This window comes from Myotis myotis, unplaced genomic scaffold, assembly GCF_014108235.1.
Source record: "Myotis myotis isolate mMyoMyo1 unplaced genomic scaffold, mMyoMyo1.p scaffold_m19_p_4, whole genome shotgun sequence".
NCBI classification, from domain to species: domain Eukaryota; kingdom Metazoa; phylum Chordata; class Mammalia; order Chiroptera; family Vespertilionidae; genus Myotis; species Myotis myotis.
The window spans coordinates 122,493,062-122,514,234 of NW_023416346.1; the positions used below are offsets into that span (position 1 = coordinate 122,493,062).

Below are 21,173 nucleotides of genomic sequence, written 5' to 3' on the forward strand. Positions count from 1 at the left end.
TAGGCATGGCTTCCTAAGTCTCATGACTCCAAATCCTTTGTTCCCATGAAAAGTTAGAGTGGGAGAAGCCTTGAATAAAAGGCCCCCACTGCTGAGATGCCTCATCTGCTTGGCAGAGATGTGGTGGCCTGATTAGGTTGGAATTAAACCATTGAAGACTCTTCAAAAACCTGAGTCAAGGCATGTCATGAAGTATGTGCTGCTGCATCAAGTCCCTGTCACCACTATCAGATGCTAGAAATGGAAATGGTTTAATTAGATTGTCAAATCCACTTCTACCTGCCAGAGTAAAAGAAACACGGGCTAAAAATTGATTTGGAAAATAACAATCACTGTTTTGTAACCTAAAGGCTTAATTAGAAGTTAAGGGAGTTGCTGTTCCTTCCACGCACTCCATTCTCAGACAGTTGCAAGCATGCTGAGAGCACCAACTGTGTTGAATTTCAATGTGTACTGTTTCTTGAAGCAATATCCTACCAGACTGGCCTACAGGATAACACAATCTCAATCTGGTTATTTAGAAGAACAAGGAACAGATTTCTGGGACATTCCCACTCTTCTAAAAGCTGCAGAGACCAGTTGGAAAAATCTAAAACAGCAGCCAAAAGCAGAGAAGACTTTAATCTCCACCCTGCCTTGGGCTTTTCTCTTCCCAGCATAAGTGGCATGCAGAGGCCCACCTGGGAAAAGCAACATGGAACAAAGATAACGAGAGCTAGACAGAGGGCAAAGAACACTTATTCCACCCATGGGTGGTTTCTGTATTAAAATGCTGCCTTTATAAAAAGCTATGGGTTCTTTAATTTCTCACATAATTAATTCCTGCCAGCTGGTATGCAAAACAAAGACAAGATGGGGAACAGTATTATCATGATAGATAACTCTATATTAACACTTTTCCCTTAACACAGTCCAATTTATGCAGTTTTCAAGTTAGGCAAATGACGTGGAACCAAGAAGCTCTAAAATATTAATTTGGCAACTCTACTCTAAAACTTACCACAGATTGTTATCTCTTTGGTGGGACAAGTTCTTATATGAGTAAAATTTGGCATTTGCTTCATGGCTTCCTTAGTTTCGAATAGTATCTCTAAAACATAATAGGCATGGAGTATCTGTGAGGGCAAAACAGAAGAAAAAGATATGACGAACTAGGAAAAAAGGCATGACTGAATAGAAAGTTATAAAGGTGGAGCATATGAACACATTTCAGGTAGCTGTTTTTCAGGACCATCTCTAAATCAGTCTCAAATAGATGATTTCAGCACAGTATCTGGCATATAATAATCCCTCACTAGAGATTTGTAAATTGAATGAATGAATGGTGCCTAGGACATTTGTACTCCCATGCTCTTGACATCACCCATTTACAGAACATTTCTGATTATTCTTGTTCAGTAATTCCAAGAGAAGTGATGGGAAAAAGAGGAGACTCCTTTGCCCTAAGGAAGTGTGAAAATAAATAAATAAAAAGGAGGGTAAGGAGAGAGAATGAGAATGAGAAGTAGAGAGAGACTGATGAAGAGGGGCTGCTTTATATTCGTCTGTAACATCCTGCCACCTAGGATGGAAACTAGGTGCTGCATTCTGAGAGGTCTCAAAAGGAAGCCAGGAGTCCCATGTGTGGCTCAATTGTTGGTACACAGATTGTGTGAGTTTACAGAACAGCAAGCATGTTTATATTGTACAGTCTAAGTATAAAACATATACAAAACCCAAATAAACCATTTGGATTATCTCCTATTATGACCATTCATTCCATTGCTCTCCTCCAATTAAATTCTTGATGACATCATTGTTTTGGACAGATTTACTGTTTTCTCCTCTGGGGTTTTTGTTTGTTTTAAATCCAGTGTGTTGTTCTCCCTTTTTTTAATTATAAAATATTCCAAATTACATAAGCCAAAAAGTAATACAGCCAATAAAAATTTAACAGATGTTAACACCACTTTATGGGTCAGGACTATTGGCAGTCCTAATATAGTAGCCACTAGTCCCATGGGGCTACTGACCACTTGAAATGGGGCTAGTTGAAACTGAGATATGCTATAGGCACAAAATACATAGCAGATTTCAAAGACTTAGTTTGAAAAAAAGCTAAATGTTCCATTAAAAACTTTTAACATATTACAATAATTATATATGCTGGATTAAATAACATATATTATTAAAATTAATTTCTCCTGTTTCTTTTTACTTTTTTAATGGGACTACTTGAAAATTTTAAAATATTTATGTGACTCACATTAAATTTCTATTAGACAGAACTCGTTTAGATTACTGAAGGCTGAGAGAGGGGTCATATCTACATATTGTTCAGTTACTGCTTTGGGTATGGAATTCAGGACATATTGAACCCTTTGGAAGAATCATGACTCATGGTATCCTGAAATTTCCATTTCCCTAGCTACTAAAATAATAAAATTGTTTTCTATCCCAGACCCCAAAAACATATGATTTAAATTTGGAGAATTTTCATTATTAATTTTGTCCAAAGACAGGAATCAGTATTTGAAGTAATGCGAGAATTAGGAGGAAATAGAAGGACTCCTGGATGTTGATTAGAGGGAGAGACCCATCTTTCCTGTCTATCCAAAAACTGGCAGACTACTAAGGATTTTCCCTACAAAAGAATTCTAAATTCTCAGTTTTCTTTCATGAATCTTATATCCTCCTCTCCCTAGTTAATATTTGTATTAACTAGACATGGTATATGAAAACTTGGAGAAATAACGTGAGGCCTATTTTCTTGCAGAGAGGATTTAAATTTTCTTTTGCCATCTGGCTAGGAGCACAATCTGTCTAAGATGATATTTCAATCTCAGGAATTAGGGGATTCAAAACTTTGCTTCAATGCCCAGTCTATTTCTAATTCACTCTTATTGCTAAGGTATGTTCTTAGTGTCCTACCTGAGAATGAGAGTTTTGGGGTAATGGTAGAGAAAATAATGGGGTGGGTACCTCCAAAGCCCATCCCTTCACAGAAAAACTTTAAAAATATCAAGCAAAAAAAAAAAAACTACTGTCATAATCAACTTTGTCAGAGCTCTGGAAAATAGTCAAAATTTATAATTACCAAGCAAAGGCTAAATCAGGAAAAGGCATCTTAAAAATGGCTCAGTGCAAGCAGGATGTAAAGGCTAAGACAAATTTGTAAACAGCCTGGCCAAGCAGTGAAGGGGTGTACCAATACAGACCCTATCCGCAAAGGCTGGGTTTTTCTTTTTTCCCTTTTTTAAAATAGCTCCTGGGGTTCAAGGAGATTCTGTCAAAACATTAGCTGAACACAAGCTAAAGGAACAGAAACACCAGAGACCACACACACAATTATACCGAAAAAATATCTATAGAATGCTCCACCCAACAATCACAGACTACACATTTTTTACAAGTGCACATAGAATATTCCCCAGAATAGTTCAGATGTTGGGCCACAAAGCAAGCCTCAATAGCTTTTATTTTTTAATTGAATTTATTGGACTGTCTTTCTTCAGATTGTATAAATCTTTTCCCTCAATAAATTTTAAAAGATTAGAATCATGCAAAGTATCTTCTCTGACTATAATGAAATGAAACTAAAAGTCAGTAACAGGAGAAAAACTAGAAAATTCACAAATATGTGGAAATCAAACAACATTATCTTAAACAAATGATGGGTCAAAAAAAATCACAAAGGAAATTATAAAATACTCTGAGATTGCCCTGGCCAGGTAGCTCAGTTGGTTAGAGCATCATCCTGATACACCAACGTTGCGGGTTCAATCCCCGATCAGGGCACAAGAATTAATGAATGCACAAATAAGAGGAACAACAAATCTCTCTCTCTCTCTCTCTCAACACACAAATTTTTAAAAAGAAAATAACTTTGAGATGAATGAATATGAAAACACAATACATCAAAACTTATGGGATAGCCCTAACCGGTTTGGCTCAGTGGATAGAGTGTCGGCCTGCAGACTGAAGGGTCCCAGGTTCGATTCCGGTCAAGGGCATGTACCTTGGCTGCGGGCACATCCCCAGTAGGGGGCGTGCAGGAGGCAGCTGATTGATGCTTCTCGCTCATTGATGTTTCTAACTCTCTATCCCTCTCCCTTCCTCTCTGTAAAAATCAATAAAATATATTTTTAAAAAAAACTTATGGGATAAAGCAAAAGTGATGCTCAGACATAAATTTATAGCTGTAAATACCCACATTAAAAAAGAAGATTTCAATTGAAAAGTCTCACTTAACACTAAGGAGTTAGAAAAATAAGAGCAAACTAAACTAAAAACTAGCTGAAGGAAGAAAATAAGGATCAGAGTGCAGATAAATTAAATAGAGAACAGAAAATCAATAGGGAGAATCAACAAAACCAAAAGCTGATTCTTTGTAAAGTTCAACAAAATTCAAAAACCATTAGCTACCTTGACCAAGAAAAAAATAGTGAAAATGCAAATAACTATAATCAGAAATGAAAGTGGGGACATCCCCACTGGCCTTAAAGAAATAAAAAGAGCCCTGACCAATGTGGCTCAGTTGGTTGGAGCATCGTCCCATACACAGATAGGTCTTGGGTTCGATTTCCAGTCAGGGTATAGGTTGCGGGTTTGATCCCTGGTTAGGGCACATACAGGAGGCAACCAATCAGTGTTTCACACCTCCACATCTCTCTCTCTCTCTCTCTCTCTCTCTCTCTCTCTCTCTCTCTCTCTCTCTCTCATCAATGAAAGCATGTCCTCAGGTGAGAATTTTAGAAAATAAATAAAGAGAATTATGAGACTATCATGAACAATTGTACACAAATAAATTAGATAACTTAGATAAAATGGATACAATCTTAGAAACATACAAATTACCAAACCTGACTCAAGAAAAAAACAGAAAATACAAACAGATCTAGAACAAGTAGAGATTGAATCATTAATCAAAAACCTCCCAACAAATAAAAATCCAAGACCAGGCAGCTTTATTGGTGAACTCTACTAAACATTTAAAGAATTAACACCAATCCTTCTCAAACTCTTGCAAAAAAAAAAAGAAAAAGAAAAAAGAAAAGAAAAGAAAAGAAAAGAAAAGAAAAGAAAAGAAAAGAAAGAAAAGGAAAAAAATTCCTAAATCATTCTATGAGGTCAGTATTATCCTGATACCAAAGCCAGATAAAGACATCATAAGAAAAGAAAATGCAGATCAATATCCCTTATGAATAAAATGCAAATCCTCACAAAATACCAGTAAACCAAATCCAACAAAATTTTAAAGAATTATACACTATGAACAAATGGGGTTTATTCCAGGAATACAAGTGTAGTTCAACATAAGAAAGTTAATTAATGTAATACACCATATTAATAGACAATGTGCTGCTTGCATAGGATAGACACATACACCAATGGAATAAAACTGGGAGTCCAGCAATAAATCCATACATCTATGGCTTATTAATTTTTGACAAGGGTACCAAGGCCATTCAATGAAGGAAAAAGACTCTTCAACAAAAGATTCTGGAACAACTACATACTCATATGCAAAGAATGAAGTTGGACAGAAATTAACTTAAGTTGTACACAAACAGGTAGCTAATGGTTTTTGAAATTTGTTGAACTTTACAAAGAATCAATGAAAATGGTTCATTGACCTAAATGTAAGAGCTACAGCTTTAAAATTTTTAAAAGAAAACATAGGGGTAAATCTTCATGACCTTGGATTTGGCAAGGAATTCTCAGATATGACACCAAACGCACAAGTAACTGAAGAAAAAAAAATAGATAAGTTGGACTTCATCTAATTTATAAAATTTTGTGAATCAAAGGACGTTATCAAAAAAGTGAAAAAGCCCAGCTGGTGTTGCCCAATGGTTGAGCATAGACCCATGAACCAGGAGGTCATGGTTTGATTCCCCATCAGGGCACATGCCCAGGTTGCAGGCTTGATCCCCAGTGGGGGGGGGGGGGCATGCAGGAGGCAGTCGATTGATGATTCTCTCTCATCATTGATATTTCTCTCTCTTCTTCTCCCTTCCTCTCTCTCTATATATATATATCAAAAGACAACCTTAAAATGTGAGAAAATATTTGCAAACCATGTACTGATAAGGGATTTGTATCCAGAATATATAAAGAACTCCTACAACTGAATAATAAATAGAGAAATAATCTGATTTTAAAGAAGGCAATGGATCTGAATAGACGTTTCTCCAAAAACTGTATAAAAATGTCCAATAAACATGAAAAGGTGCTCAACATCTTTAGTCATCAGGGAAATGCAAATCAAAACCACAAGGAGATACCACCTCACACACAGCTAAGATGGTTATAATAAAAATTAAAAGAAACAGAAAATAATAAGTGCTGGCAGAATAATTAGAGAAATCTGAACCCTCATGCATTGCTGGTAGGAATGTAAAATGGTGCAGTTGCAGAAAATGGTTTGGAAATTCCTCAAAAATGAAAATATAGAGTAACCATATGACCCAGCAATTCCACTCCTAGGTAAGTATATACTCAAGAGAAATGAAAACAAATGTTCATGCAAAAACTTATACATATGCTCATAGCAGCATTGTTCATAATAGCCAAAAGGTAGAAAAAATTCAAAAGTCCATCTATTGATAAATTGATAAACAAAAATAGTATAGCCATACAATAGAGTATTAGTCAGCCATAAAAGTAAAAGAAGTAACTGAACATGCTGAGACATGAATGAGCCTTAAAAACATTATGCTAGATGAAAGAAGTCAGACACAAAAAGCCATATATTATATGATTTCATTTGTATGAAATATCTGGAATAGACAAATACATAAAGACAGAAAGTATAACAGTGGTTGCCAGGGGTAGGGGAGAAAGGAATAGTAATGGGTATGACATTTCTTTTTGGGTGATGAAAATGTTCTGGAATTAGCTATTGGTATTGGTTGCACAATCTTGTGAGTATATTAAAAACCACTAAATAATATACTTTAAATGGTGAGTTTTATGGTGAATTATATCTCAGAAAAAGAAAAAGGAAATGCCATAAGCAATGGACAGAGGAGGTTTCTGGATACCTGAGGATACTTCTTAAAAGTGGGTTAAGCAAAGCGCAGGGTACCTTTCACTTGATGTGAAGGTTTTCCTCAAGGGAATGCATTTCTGCTGTAGTGTTTTCATTCACTCATTCAACAAATAGTCATTGAACACTTTATGTACAAGAATCAAGGCAGTATAGATACTTCCACTTACCTGCTGCTTCTTAAAGGCCTCAATCATTATAGTAAGAGAATTAGTATTGAGTGGAAATTGCAGCCGAGGGCCACTATACGATTCTGGGACCTCTATTATCCCTACACATTCCTGTCTACCCCTGTCGTCCTGGGGGGCGCAACCAAACAGCCGATTTACTAAAGCTGGAAAAAACAGAAAGGGTGGCAAAAATCAACATTCCCATACTTAAATAAAATAAATACCTTCTTGAATGTCTAGCCTATGTAAGACACTGTGCTAAATGTTATGAATACTGTGATATCCCACATATAACCATGAGGAATGATTTGTTCTGAAACCAGTAGGTACATGCACAAGAATCACCATCATCCCTTCCTGGGTGGACATTTTACCAAATCAGTAAGTTCATCAGTAGGGAATGGAGGGTTAAGCACAGGGAAAACTAATCACTCACGGTATTTTGATGCTCTGAAGCTCTAACTCTACATTTTTTTTGTCTATTCTTACATCTCAGATTTTTACAAATAGTGTTGAAAACATAACAGTGCATTATATTTGGTTTAAATATCTGCTACTATTCATGATATACAGAAAATTAAACTGCAACATTTAATTTTCCCCGTTAAACACTTCAAATTTTACTTAATTGTAATTGATTTGTCTCCCTCTTCACATAAAAACAAATTTTCTGACATGATTTTCTTTTTGGTAACAAAGCAGATAAAGTAAGATGACAAACCATCGGCACAAACTCCAAAGACCCTCTCGCTCAGAGACACAACTGTTCATTTCAGTAGATGCTGAGATCCCGTGTCCCTTTCTTGCTAGATTGCCCATAAAATGATCAGCTCAAGAACAGAAATCTGGCCAAATCAGCTGGGTAAAGATGAAAGGGGATATCATAGTTTGATTATAACAGTGATCCCAATTCTCTATCCCAAACTCTGGCCATGCCCTTTTTAATGTGATTTTGAAGATTCTATTTCCCCAGCCCTTGAAGCTGGTTCGTGACTTGTGTTGGCCTAAAGAAAGTGGTGGAAGTGTTACATACCAGTTCCAAGCCAAGGCCTCACAAGGACTTGTTTGTTTCCATGCTCTCGCTTTTGAAACCATGCCACTACTATGAAGCCCTGGCTAGCCTACTGAAAGCTCCAACACCATGGGGAGCAGAGCTGAGTCACCCTAGCCAAGGCCATCCTAGATTAGCTGCCATCCCACAGACCTCCAGACACAAGCGAAGCGAACTCCACCCCAAACCCCAAAAACTGCCAAATCAAGACTGCTAAGAACAGCAGACGTGCTCAGCTAATCTGTAGACTGATGAGCAAAAAGAAATGTTTATTACATGCCACTGAACTATTGTGGTTGTTTAATACACAGTATTATTATAGTAACAGATAAGTGATACAGAGGATGATGACATACTTTTCAATTCATTAACACTCAATTGCTACTAAGGTCATTAATCAGAAGTTGTCTGCAAGCAGTTTCTATCATTTTGAATATTTAGAGTAGACATGTTTGCCAGGTGGGTACTGGAAATATTGGGAGGAACACTTTGTAAAGTATATAGGGCTAGGCAAAAGTAGGTTTACTATTATTCATATGGAACAATATATAATACAAGAATAAAAATACTGTTTTATGTACTGGCAACTATGAACCTACTTTTCCCACCCCTGTATGACTGTCTAACCAGTATGCTATACTTCTGAAATGAATACAAAATGATATTGAATATGAACTGTAATTGAAAAAGAATATATATTTATATTTATATTATTTATATTTATATTTATATTTATATTTATATTTATATTTATATTTATATTTATATTTATATATATAGTACCTGGTCTGATAGGACATTTTGGCTAATGTTGAAAGCAAAAACTAAAGTTAAAACAACACTTCCACACACTCTGCCCCACTCCCACTTCCACCAGTTTCTGATTAAACCTATTCTATGTATAGCAGCTTTGGCTATCTACCTGTGGGAGGGGACTGATATGGAAAAGCAGACTGGAACTGATGTGTAGAGTCTCTCCATCAAGTCCTATGAATTGCTTTTGAGCAACTAAAGCAGTAAGACACAGAAAAGATCTGCTTCCAGGTCACCTCTTACCTTTGGAACACCCAGAGTTCTCGACATACTCTGTGCCTCAGAATAAAACCATTGATCTTCAAATGTGAAGTGTAGTTGTCTCCCTAAATATACCTTACTTAGGGGTCAGAGCACTTTTGCCAAATAGGTGTAGTTAGAGCTTGTCTGGGACCCTCCTACCAAAGAGGGCCATTAGAGAGCAACCTACAGTAATGTACAGCATGGTGACTCTCGTTAACAATACTCTAGCAGTGGTCGGCAAACTGGCTCGCGAGCCACATGCAGCTCTCACAAAATCCACATGCGGGTGCACATGTACAGTGCGATTGAAACTTCGTGGTCCATGTGCAGAAGTCGGTATTTTGTGGAAGAGCCACACTCAAGGGGCCAAAGAGCTGCATGTGGCTTGCGAGCCGCAGTTTGCCGACCACTGCTCTAGTGTATATTTCCTGCTAAGAGAGTATATTTTATTTATTTATTTAGTCATTCATTTATATTTTATTATTTTATTTTTAATATATTTTATTGATATCAGAGAGGAAGGGAGAGGGAGCGAGAGAGAGAGAGAGAGAGAGAGAGAGAGAGAGAGAGAGAGAGAGACATCAATGATGAGAGAGAATCATTGATTGGCTGCTCGTCTTCTACTGGGGATTGAACCTGCAACCCAGGCATGTGCCCTTGGCCAGAAACCAGGGACGGTTCAGTCCACAGACTGTTGCTTCATTCACTGATCCAAACCAGCTAGGGCAAGTTCTCAACACACGCACATAAAATTGTAACTAAGTGAAGTGGTGTGAATAAGTTAACTAACTTTATGGTGGTAATCATTTCACAATAAATACATAAATAAAACTGTAACATTGTACACCATAAACTTATACAATATTATGTGTCATTTATATTTCAATAAAGCTGGAAAAATATTTAAATAAAATCAACCTACAGCAGCAATCTATAAATTTCTTTTTCTGCTACATACAATAATTAAATCAATATGATTCTAGCACTCTATAATTGAGAGATGTATAAGAGAATAGATGGCTCAGAAATATGTCTTATTACACATTTTTAAAATAAATATATTATGAAGGAGGTACTACAAATCATGGTGAAAAGATAAATTATGAATGTCTGGGAAAAATTGGTTAACTAATTTGAAATTTTCTTTGTAGCTGTATTTTTTTAATTGTTCCCAATCACTAGGCATCAAAATTTCCTTTTTTAGTTTAATATGAAAACATTCAAAATTTATAAAGTGTTAAATTTTTTAAAAGTGAAACCATTAAAAAATCTAAAAATACAGGCATAGCAATCACATTTTAAATATTTCAGGGCCTTCTAAGTTTAAAAGCAGAAGGATTCACAAAGAAAAATATATTTAGATTTAAAAAGAAACATATTTTAAATAATTAATGGATGAAAATTTTCTAAATCTGACAAAAAATATAACTTAGATATCAAGAAGCTCAGAAAACCCATGAAGGATAAGTAAAAATTAAACCTTACCAAGGCACGTTATGGTTAAGATGCTGTTTTCCAATGTTACTTAGGTTAGGCTTTTTTCTTCCATACCTCCTTCAGGTGATTATGTTATCATTTGTAATACAGTCATGTTCATTTGTCACAGTGTGCATTCCATGTTGGAAACATATACACACATATAGTACACTTTCTGTTTTTAATTATATTTTTAGGGATGTGAAACATTATCATGGTTTTAAGAGTCAGAACTACAAAAAGGTACACTCAGAGACATGTCACTCTTCCTTCATCCCTCTACCCAATCCTCATTCTCCCATTCCTTCTTTCCTGCTCCCACCCATCTCCCCAATTACCTGTATGTAAGCAATGTCATTACTTTCTTGTTTATCCTGTAGGTTTAGTCTGTATTTATTTTTGCACAAATGAGTGTGTGTGTGTGTCTGTATCTGTGTGTACATACAGGGTGTCCCCCAAAATGTATACTATTCAAAGTGTGTGTATACATTTTGGGGGGACACCCTATATGTATGTGTGTGTTTGTGTGTGTGAATATATATATAAAGATTTCTTAAACAGGATAGAGAAACCACTAATCTAAAGAAAAAAAATTGTACTACAATGAAATAAAAAATTTGTTAATGAAAAAAGACCCTTTAAAGACTGGGATGGGGTAATAAAAGACAAAGACTAGGAGAAGATATTTGCAATACATTCACCTAACAAAGATTAATATTCTTATAATTAGAATACTTAGAAAATTCACACAAATTGCTAAGAAAAAGACAGGCAAAAAACTGGATCAGGCACTTCACTGAGCAGGATGTGCATGTGACTGATACACATACCAAAACGGTGAGCAATTTCACTTCTCACCAGGGAAATGCACATTAAAGTGGAAATGTGATACCACTACATACTCACCAAATGGTTAAAATGAAAAGGAGACACAATTACAAGTGTTGGTGAGGCTATGGAACAACTGGGACTTTCATACACTGGTGGCAGTATCACTTGGTACAACTTTGTAAAACTTTGTCAGTATCTAATAAAGCTGAACATATGCATGCCCTATAATCCAACTCTTCTACTCCTGAGTTGTGGTATATCTTTATAGTAACGATCCCCATTGAAACATGCCTCCTTGTATCCATATCCCTTTACAACATAATGCTGCTGCTGCTCCCTGCAAGAGATGGAGCTTTCCTACCCCCTTTGAATCTGCAGCTGGCCTTGTGACATGCTTTGACAAACAGAAGATGGCAGAACTGATTTTGTGTGTGTTCCAGAGCATCCAGGGGTGGGCAAACTTTTTGACTCGAGGGCCACAATGGGTTCTTAAACTGGACTGGAGGGCCGGAACAAAAGCATGGATGGAGTGTTTGTGTGAACTAATATAAATTCAAAGTAAACATCATTACATAAAAGGGTACGGTCTTTTTTTTCAATAGTTTTATTCATTTCAAACGGGCCGGATCCAGCCCGCGGGCCGTAGTTTGCCCACGGCTGGCATAGACCTTAAAAGGCCTTGCAGTTTATGCCTTTGATCTCTTGGAATCCAGCTGCCATGTAAAGAAATTCAGGATATCCTGTTGGACAGACAGGCTGCATGAAGAGTTTAAGGTGTCCAAGTTTATAGCTAACACCAAAAAGTCCCAGGTATATAAAACCATTTGGACCTTCCTGTGCCACCCAGATGGCTTGAGTGAGCCCAACTGATACCATCTGAAACGACAAGTCATCCCCACTGAGCCCTGTTCAAATGCCTGACCCACAGAATCATAAGCAATAAAATGGCTGTTGTTTTAAAGCCACTCAATTTTGGGGTGGTTTGTTATATAGCAAAAGATAACTGAAAATGAGTACTTAACAAAAGAAAAGAATATACATGTTTACCAAAATGGACATGTACAAGAATATGCATAGCAGTAAGTAACATTTAAATTACCAAAACTGAAAACAACTCAAAATTCTATAAACAGTAGAATGAATAAATTTTGGCATATTAATAAAAATGGAATATTATTCAGCAATAAGAATGACCAAACTGCATCAACATAGATGACTCTCACAAATACTATGTTATGTAAAAGAAGCCAGACTCAACATTCTATGCTTCCATTTAATTAGAGAATTTCAAAAACAAGCAAAATTAATCTGGGATGTAGAAGTGAGAAAAATAGTGATGAGGGGGGTGGGTAATGATTGGAGAGGACAGTGGGGATTCTGTAGTTTTAATGTTTTATTTCTTGTTCTGGGTGCAGGTTACAAGGGTTTGTTTACTTTCAGAAAATCTATGGTCACATACTTATGATTTGTGTACTTTTCTGTAATGTAAAGTTTACACAAGAAAATTAAGCCACTGTCCCTTCTTTGATAAAATTTTAAATATATTTTTAAATCACCCGCAGAATTTTGTAAATATAATTTTTTTTTTTTAAATCAGAGACTGAGTAAATATACCTAGGCTGGAACCCAGCCACCTGTGGCTATGAATCTCCATGAGCAATTCTGATGCATAGGCTGAACAGAAATATTAGGTCATTAGCAGAAAGAATGCTGCTTCATTTCATCATTATTATATTTCCTCTCAAAAATATTTTTGACAAAGAACATGAAATAACTCTCTTTCTTTTAGATAATTGCAATTATCTAAAAGAAAGAAAATGCCAAAATACCTACTTCCACCCACTCCCACTCCTCAAGTTTGGCTATTCCACCATTCAAAAAGCTTCCATAGATCATTAAACACTTTAATTAGATTCATACATATGTACTTGGCTCAAAGCATGCCATTAAACCACCATTCTTTTGCCACTTTGACGGGTGTTCACTAAATTATTTAAAATATGCTCTTAGATACCATAAACAGTTTAAATTAGAATAAAAAATTGGTTGCCCCAAATTGAAGAAAAAAGTTTTAAAGTCTAGCATCTACCTTGCAAATAACAGACAGATTTTAATTTGAAGGAGAAATACATGCCTTGTGAAAAACTATTATTTTAAAATCAGTTTTTAACCATACCTATGTTGTCTGTCTCTAGACATCTAAGCAGAAGACAGAGACATGATGGAGCCAACTGTATTTAATCCACCATTTTCCCAAGATCTGTTTCATGAAATACTCAAGATATTTTTATCTCTCAGCACAAAAGTTTCATGTAAAGCATGGCTGGTGTAGTTCATTGGCTGAGCATCGACCTATGAACCAGAAGGTCGCAGTCCAATTCCTGGCCAGGGCACATGCGCAGGTTGCGGGCTTAATCTCAAGTGTTGGGCAATTGATCAATTATTCTCTCTCATCTTTGATGTTTCTATCTCTCTCTCCCTTCCTCTCTGAAATCAATAAAAATATTTTTTAAAATTTCATGGATAAAAAATAAGATCCTCCTTACTATACTACTACTGTACATCAATAAATGGTGGTTCAGAGAAGGTATTAAACAAATTAACATTGAATGAAGCCTAATTCAGTTTTTTGAAAGTGAAAGGATTAAATCAGTGGTTCTCAACCTTCTGGCCCTTTAAATACAGTTCCTCATGTTGTGACCCAACCATAAAATTATTTTTGTTGCTACTTCATAACTGTAATGTTGCTACTGTGATGAATCGTAATGCAAATATCTGATATGCAGGATGGTCTTAGGCGACCCCTGTGAAAGGGTCGTTCGACCGCCAAAGGGGTCGCGACCCACAGGTTGAGAACCTCTGGATTAAATGGTCAATTTAGTTGATACCCATCAGAGAGGAAAAAAGCCACCTGAACTGATTTCACAGTTGTTTGGTGTCACATAGACAAAACAGGTGGGCATCTTTTTTTTTTTTTTAGAATGATAAATATCCTCGAACTTAATAAGAGGGAAAAAGAAATTTTTATTTTAAAACAAATGACAAGAAAGCATTTACAGTACAAAAGCTCAAAATAAAAATTCCCTAAAACAGATGCTAATATTCATAGAAACTTAATACATAATAAAGGTATTACCACACATCAACAGAGAGAAAACTGACCACAAATAAAAAGGGTTATCGCTCTAGCCAGTTTGGCTCAGTGGATAGAGCACTAGCAGGTGGGCATCTTTTAAATTATTTAGTGTTCTCCTATCTTCAGAGTTTACATCCCTTGATGAGGACAATTCAATATTTAATGAGTGCTTTTCAAAAGACTAAAATTTTACTTACTTGGATCTTTCTCTTGTATATGTACGTAGTTTTCCAACATGAAGGAAAAGAAATTGGATAACTGGATAAAATAAAAACACATTAATCAATGAATGAACCCCAAATAGCTACTGTAATAAATGCTATTGGTGTTTCATGTAAGTCCCCTTTAACCTTCTAGGGCACTCATCTCCCAGCTGCACTAGGTCCCATCTCTACTTGCCCACCTCCTCCCAAGGACTGCCCTTGGTAGATGAGAGGTACCTTCCTTAGAATTGCATAGGATTTCATATATCTGTCCTCCTGGGAGGCTGCCCATAGAAAATGACTAACTGAAGCAAGGGTATTACAGCCTAGACCCCCAGTTCCCTTGCCACTGCGTGGGATAAACCATGATGCACTTCAAAGCTCCCAATGCGATCAGGTTGAGGTCAAGCTTCTCCAGAAACCATAGTTTTGCCTAGTTTCTTCCCCTGTCCAGTCTTGTTTTCCTCACTTCCTTATAGATTTTTCCTGAGAACACTCTTAGGAAATCACTTGTACCAGAATCCTTGTCTCAGATTCTGCTTTTAGGAAACCAACCTAATTCAGCTACTAAATTTTGTTCATTATGATCTCTTATTTTCCTTTTGGTAGTGAGATGAAGAGTTAAGGGATACTCTTAAATGTCAAATATATTTGGGAAATTAAATAAGGAAAGATAGAGGGAGGGAAAGATGGAAACCCACCAACATTCCAACCATCACCTAGATCAGTGATGGTGAACCTTTTGAGCTCGGCGTGTCAGCATTTTGAAAAACCCTAACTTAACTCTGGTGCCATGTCACATATAGAAATTTTTTGATATTTGCAACCATAGTAAAACAAAGATTTATATTTTTGATATTTATTTTATATATTTAAATGCCATTTAACAAATAAAAATCAACCAAAAAAATGAGTTCACATGTCACCTCTGAAACACCTCTCATAGGTTCGCCATCACTGACCTAGATGCTGCCTCTATGCCTACCAATTATCTGCAAAAACCTGCATTTATACAGCACAAATAACTTCTCCAAGCCCTGTCACCCATAAAGAGTGACCACGAAGGAACCTTATCAACCTGGGAGTAGGTCTGGGAGTTCAGAGAAGGCTTTCCACACAAATATCAAAATGTGTAAGTTTAACACTGTTGATGGGTTTGTCAAGAGTTAATAGAAACCACAATGAAATACCACTGCACCCACATTAGGATGGCTATAATAAAGAAGACAGATAATAACAAGTGTTGTCAAAGATGTGGCAAAATTGGACCCCTCATACACTGCTGGGGGGATGTAAATGGTGCAGCTGCTTGGGAAAACAATTTAGCAATTACTCAAAAAGTTAAACACAGAGTTACCAGATGACCCAACAATTCCACTTCTAGGTATAAACCCAAGAGAATATGTTCCCATAAAATCTTGCACACAAATATTCATAGCAGCATTATTTATAATAGCCAAAAAGTAGAAACAACTCAAATGATCTATCCACTGAGAAATGAATAAACAAAATGTGTGAAATCCATACAGTGGAATATTATCCATAAAAAGGAATGAAGTACTGATATACACTACAATATGAATGAACATTGAAGATATTATGCTAAGTGAAAGAAGTCAGACCCAAAAGGATCACATTTTCTGTGATTCCACTTATATGAAATGGTGAGAAAAGGCAAACTCATAAAGACATAAAACAGATTAGTGGTTGCCAGGAGCTGGGAAGAAGGGGAAATGGGGAGTGACTGCTAATGACTATAAATGGTTTTTTGGGGGGGCCAGGGTGATAAAAATGCTCTACAATTTATTGTGGTGATGGTTACAATTTTGGGTATATACTAAAGACCATTAAATTTTACACTTTAACTGAACTGTATCTCAATAAATCTGTTATAAAAAGAGTCAATATTAAAGAATGTACTAAAACTAGAATGTGTGCATATAAAGCATACCAATTTGAGAGCTCACTCTACCTTTATACTCATCACTACATTCCACAGTGCTTAAAAGGACAGCTCACACTGTGAGCTCCTAATCAAGGCAAAGGGAAAATCTGATTGAATCATAGTATATCATGTTTATAACTGCCAAGAATAAATCCAGCAATGTCTTTGATACTTTTTGAAATTTTCTTAATTATTTTTAAAGATAATGTAATACATTTACATATAAATATGATTGTTGAAAACTACAAACAATACAGAATGAAAATGAGAATTCCTCTCCCATCCACTCCCACTCCTGTCCCCAGAAATAATCACTGGAAACACTTCACAGTATAGCTTTTCCCAGACTTCTGCTGTATGTTTAATTTTCTTTCATATATATGGGATAAAACTCTACATTCTGTCCTAGAAACTGATTTTTTTCATTAACAATTACATTGGACATCTTTCTAAGATATTTTTATTACTAAAAAGTACTTTTTTCATCAATAAGCATTAAAGTTTAATTTATATATTGTGGGGTTTTTTTGCAAGCTTGAAAAAAGCCTTCCTCACCCATCTATATATTCTTCTAGAACTTTCATAGGTTCGTTCCCAGGAAATTCTTCCAGTTTTTAACACCATAAAATGTTTTTTCTTCATAAAGTAACAACTTCCTACTGGGACACGTCCCCAAAAATAGAATAAAGCCATTTTTATTAGTCAACTAGGTATCTGGCAGCCCTCTTAAAAATGTGAACTTCAGAATGGAAAAATACCATCCTCATCCCAAATCATACGCCCTCTCTCAACAGCTAGTTCCAAGACAATGTCACTATATCTTCTATTAAAGCCTTTCACTAAGGTTTCTCAGCTTAAAATGGTCCCAACCAGTCATTCTTTCAATAACAAGGGATGAAGAGAAGCAGTTTACCAAAATAAGAGACAAGCTTACAAAACAGACCTGTAATTGGCCTTGTTCATCGGCATATTCAATGGACTGGAAGATGGTGAGAGCATAACGTTGTCTGGCCTTCAACCGAGCTCTGTAACCTCGGTACCAATTTTGGATAATCAGTGCAGCTCTTATTGCTGCAGACACACAGGACACAAAAGTCAAAGAAAAACAGTTACTATGCAGCTATGATGCGGGTAAGAAGGTGCTTCAGGGGAAAAAATACAGTGGAGCCTTGACTTAATTCGTTCTGAGAACAAGCTCGTTAAGGAGCTCATTAAGGAGGTCATTAACTCAAATTACTCTATCAACTCAATGCAAAATATGGCCGAGAGACAGCTGGTATCTCAAAAAACTCGTTAGTCGGGACACTCGTAAGTCAAGGCCCCACTGTAGTCAGTTCACCTGGATTCCTCGGTTCTACACACATAAAAACTACAATCAATGAGATTTACCCTCATGTTTTTATAAAATGTCCTTGTCTCAAATATTCATAGAAGAATAATGGCATGAATATTTTTGGAGCAAGACTACCTGAATTTGAATCCCAGCTCTGCTAATTACCGTCTATGTGACTTTGGGTAAGTTATTAAAACTCTCAAAGACTCAGTTCCCTTATCTGTAAAATGGGGATAATAGCACTTACCTATGGCAATATTTAAGCATATAAAGTCTATGTATGCCCTATGAAGTAGCAATTCCGTTCTTCACTATATACCCCAAAGCAATTGTCACACAGTCCATTAGGGAGACATATGGCGATACAGTGCTTCTTTGTGGCAATAGGAAGTTTGACACCAACACAGCCGGCTGTCTATTGCTAGGACAGAGAATGTGTAACTGTGGTGGATGCACCTATAGAGTCTTATGCCACAGTGGAAGCAATAGATTCAAAAAACCCATAGTAACATGAATGGGTCTTAAAAAAATTGTGCTTCAGTTAGAACAGTTATTAAAAACTTAAAGACAGAATGAAATATAACATGATACCACTTTATATAAATTTAAAATACACATACACAAAACCACAATATACATTTCATAAGAGTATATACAAAGTAATACTTTGTATATATTACTAAACATAATAATTGGTTATTTATGGGGAGGGTGACCATCAGGTACATGGGTAAAAGGGAGTAAGCAAATTAATTAACATAAGCAAGGGTCTTGCACAAACCAATGATAACAATGCACAATGAATTAAGAAGTATGATTCACTCCACCTTCTACACCTGATAGTCAATTGACAAGCAATGGATGAAAATGAACACACCTCCCTCTGCATAGAGTTACTGTAAGGATAAAATGAGATACTACAGGTAAAGAGTTTAGCTAAATGACTAACATAAAGCACATGCTAAATAAATGGCAACTATAGTGGTAAGTACTCTTATTTGTGGATTATTCAGACACACTGACTCTCTTCTGGTAGCCTTTGAACTATCCTGTACCTTCATAGAAAGAGATCAGGTGAAAGATGAGATTAAAACATAGTCTCTTATGCCTTCCTCAAGTTTTAGAGTTAAGAGCAATCAACATCAGCTGGCTCTTTTTATTTATGCTGTAATTTTTCCCAGTTAGCACATAAAAATTAAGAGTTGACTAAAATGAGAACAATTTGAGTTTTGAAAGCAGAAATCCAGCCTCTAGTCCCAGTATGTTTAGTTTAGTACTGCTGTGATACACCAAGTAGACACTAATCATCTGAGGGTGTTTATTTATGAGCTCCCTCAAGGCTCTTGGGTTTCAGAGACTCTCATTTCATTACTCAGCTTTCAGAAAACCCCAGGAAATAGACATAAGGTCAAATATCAAAATCTTTATAGGGAAAAACCACAGGGAGAAGAAATCGAGTAACTTGGTCAGTGTTGCAAAGCAAATAGTTGGTAGTACCATGGCTGAAATCTCATGTTCTTACCATATCCTTCTGGACAGTAATCTGAAAGATCTGTTCTGTGGAACAGTGACTGTCATGACCAACCAAACCTCACCTAAGTGTTTTCTGTTCACCAAGCACAATGTTCTAGTCCTACTTACTGAGGGTCAAGCAACAGATTCATTCCTGCAGTCCTTGCCACACTGTGAAGCTGAGAGAGACTAACTTACTTAAGGTCATTTAGCCAATAAATGGAAATGGACAGCAGGAATTGAATCAACATCTCACTGACCCCATAGCCCAAGCTCTTAACCTGTATAGAGCTTTTGACCTTTTTCTGTGTCTCAGTTTCTTCATCTGCACAATTATGAAGTGAAATAAATGACCTCTTTCTATTTACTATTAACAACATCAACCTATATATATAAAAGCCTAAGCAACCATTAAGACCTAACAACTGGCATGACCAGAATGACTGGTTGACCAGTCACTATAATGTGCACTGACCGCCAGGGGGCAGACGCTCAACGCAGGAGCTGCCCCCGGGTAGTCAGTGTGTTTCCACAGCCAACCTCACAGGGCCCCTCCCCCTCCTGCCCAGCCAGCCTCCTGCGGCCCCTCTCCCCACCCTGCTGCCCCCCCATAGGCCCTGATCGGGGGGCCAGCTGGCCAATCTCCCGGGGCCCCTCTCCCCAGCCAGCTGGCCCCCCAATAGACCTCAATCACCAGCCAGGCTGAGGGACCCCACTCATGCACGAAGTCGTGCACCGGGCCTCTAGTAATAAATAATCAAGCTTATTATTTCTACAATTGATAATTGAACAAAATAGCTACCATATGTTAAGGTCTACTATAAGACATTAATCCCAAGTATTATAATCTCCATGTTACACATACAGAAACTTCAGGTTTAGAGAGGCAAGGATCTTGCTCAAGTCATTCACTTAGTATGGATTCAGGTCTTCAAAGTCCTGGGCTCTCTCCACAGTATATAGCCAGCTACTTCATTTCCTAATCTATTTGTACCTTTCCTTCCTTGACTAATGGCCACCATTTATTGAGTGCCTACTATGTGCCTAGCTCTAAGCCAGACACATTACATATACTACTACTTCTACTCCTCCCCCACAAGGAGAAAAAGGTCATCTAAGTCTCCTCTCCCATTTCTGCCTTGCTGGGACCACAGCCCACTCACCAAGGGGAGGAGTTGTTATTTTGTTTGGTAAGCACACAGTACATTCATGGGCGATCTTTTACTAGTGGATGTGGGTACTGGGCCTTGCAAGGGAAACAGTCATGCTCAGTTCCCTCTTGCACTTTCTCTTCTACTCCAAAGTCAATAAGCTGAGCCACCTTGGCCCCCACTTGGGAATCCACCATCTCTGTTTGGGCTTGTATTCCTATACCTGAGCCTCTACACCCAAGCATGAAGGCCACTTACTAAATTATCATCTCTCACCCC

The 21,173-nt window shown here is 36.9% G+C and overlaps 1 protein-coding gene across 2 annotated transcripts in view; it reads right to left on the reverse strand.

Moving 5' to 3' along the window:
* The window catches only part of PPEF1 (protein phosphatase with EF-hand domain 1), a 117,865-nt gene that overhangs the window by 42,333 nt on the left and 54,359 nt on the right, over positions 1-21,173 (reverse strand). For both annotated transcript variants that reach the window (XM_036306097.1, XM_036306096.1), the window contains 4 exons: positions 17,842-17,969; positions 14,948-15,008; positions 7,201-7,364; positions 1,001-1,115 (listed from right to left, as the gene is read on the reverse strand). In XM_036306097.1, the coding sequence (XP_036161990.1) occupies positions 1,001-1,115; positions 7,201-7,364; positions 14,948-15,008; positions 17,842-17,969 (468 nt within the window). The remainder of the gene's footprint in view (positions 1-1,000; positions 1,116-7,200; positions 7,365-14,947; positions 15,009-17,841; positions 17,970-21,173) is intronic.